The 1,715-nt window shown below is 49.4% G+C and overlaps 1 protein-coding gene across 1 annotated transcript; it reads left to right on the top strand.

The window, feature by feature from the left end:
• Positions 1 to 1,011: 1,011 nt before the first annotated feature.
• Positions 1,012 to 1,443, top strand: LOC101589602 (acyl-CoA desaturase; the record flags this gene model as incomplete). The annotated part of the gene is made up of 1 exon (XM_023709038.1): positions 1,012 to 1,443. A coding segment is annotated over one exon (354 nt), but the record flags the coding sequence as incomplete, so codon positions are not given.
• Positions 1,444 to 1,715: the final 272 nt, after the last annotated feature.

A 1,715-nucleotide genomic window follows, 5' to 3' on the forward strand; every position in this document is an offset into this window, starting at 1 on the left:
AGCGGAGAATGGTACATGAGTTATCAATGGATGCAGGACAGTTTTAAAAATGATAGGTTAATGTAAAGTTATTATTGATTATTTTTATTATTTCTTTTAAAGCTTAAAGACAGGGAACTTCTTTATTATGCTAACTCTGGTACATTGGAATGTTCTGCTTTTGTGGTAAAATTGTCAAGTTTGAGAATTACCTGCTTCACTTTGGTCATGGGACATTTTTAAATTTTTTATTTATTTGCATTTTAGGAAAGAGTCTACAGGGTCTTCAGGGTCTCACTACTAGATTGGACTCATAGTGATCCGCCTCCCAAGAGCTGGGATTACAGGCACACACCACCAGGCTCAGTCTCAATTGCCATCTCAGTGCGCCCTGGGGGAGCAGGGCCCGTACAGCAGGCTCCGGGATTGAACCCCAGGCGCCTGAACCTGCTTACAGGCGCTTTAATCCACTGAGCTATTTGGTCACGGAACATTTAGAATAAATAACTGTTCGGATTATCAAGGCCTACTGAAGAAATTTACTCCAAAACAACCACTTCCCACAAGTTTTCTTTAACGATGTCCCCCAAATCCAGAGTTCTCTGTTAACCTTTGAGCTTCATGGTAAGTTGGTGAGGGAGACAGTCCAGAGTTCCAGAAAATATGGCTATCTTTTCAGAGTTATGCTGCCTTCAACAGGAAAGAATGTGGATTGCAGTTTGGGCGCTTGATACCCCAATTTTTGTTTCCGAAGCTTTAATGGAAAGGAAATTTCACGTGTGCTGGTACATTTATGTGTACGTGTGGGGTTTCCTTTGTGTGTTGCTGGGGTGCAACTATTTTCATCTCCTCTCTTTCTGCCCTTGCACCCTGTGACTTGCCTCCCAATCAATATGCAGTTTCGGAAACCCCACCCTCACCCCCACCCCTGTTTCAGATTGGGGTACACTCCATCCTCACATGACCTCGGTGCCTGCACTGCCCCTTCCACCGGCTGCAGGACTGAGCAAAGGGCCCCCGACTCCCCTCTGACTCCTCCTCTCCTTGCAGATCTCCAGCTCCTACACGACCACCACCACCATCACAGCGCCTCCCTCTGGCGGCCTGCAGAATGGCGGCGAGAAGGTGGCGAAAATGCCTCTGTACTCAGAGGAAGACATCCGTCCTGAAATGAAAGATGACATTCGCGACCCCAACTATGAGGACGAGGAGGGCCCTGCTCCCAAGCTGGAGTATGTCTGGAGAAACATCATCCTCATGGCTCTGCTGCACGTGGGAGCCCTGTATGGGGTGACACTGCTTCCCACCTGCAAGTTCTATACCTGGCTGTGGGGTAAGCAGGTTCTCTACTTCTGGTTAGTGCCCCAGGGTGCTCCTGTCTGTTAAGAGATGGGGACTTACATCTGGCCCCTCTCTGTCCACAGTTCCCAGCCGTCTCTGGTGGCCCAGGAGGCCCAGAAGGCTGACTGCACTGGGAATAGGGCCCACTGGTTGAGATGCAGGAGTGTCACTGGGGTAGTTTCTTCAGATGTGTGTTGGGAGTGACCTGTGAGCCCTTGTGCAGGGGCGTGGAGGGGGAAGAGCAGGGACAGAGAGGCAACTACCCTGGATGAGCTTCACTGTTTCTGTTTGAGTTATTGGTTTGGTTGCCTGTGAGAGGCTCCTGACAGGAAACCAGGGCCTTTATGCACTATGTGTTGAGTCCAGTCACAGGACAAAGTAAGGGGAAACTGCTC

This window comes from Octodon degus, unplaced genomic scaffold (assembly GCF_000260255.1).
Source record: "Octodon degus isolate 3935 unplaced genomic scaffold, OctDeg1.0 scaffold00010, whole genome shotgun sequence".
NCBI classification, from domain to species: Eukaryota; Metazoa; Chordata; class Mammalia; order Rodentia; family Octodontidae; genus Octodon; species Octodon degus.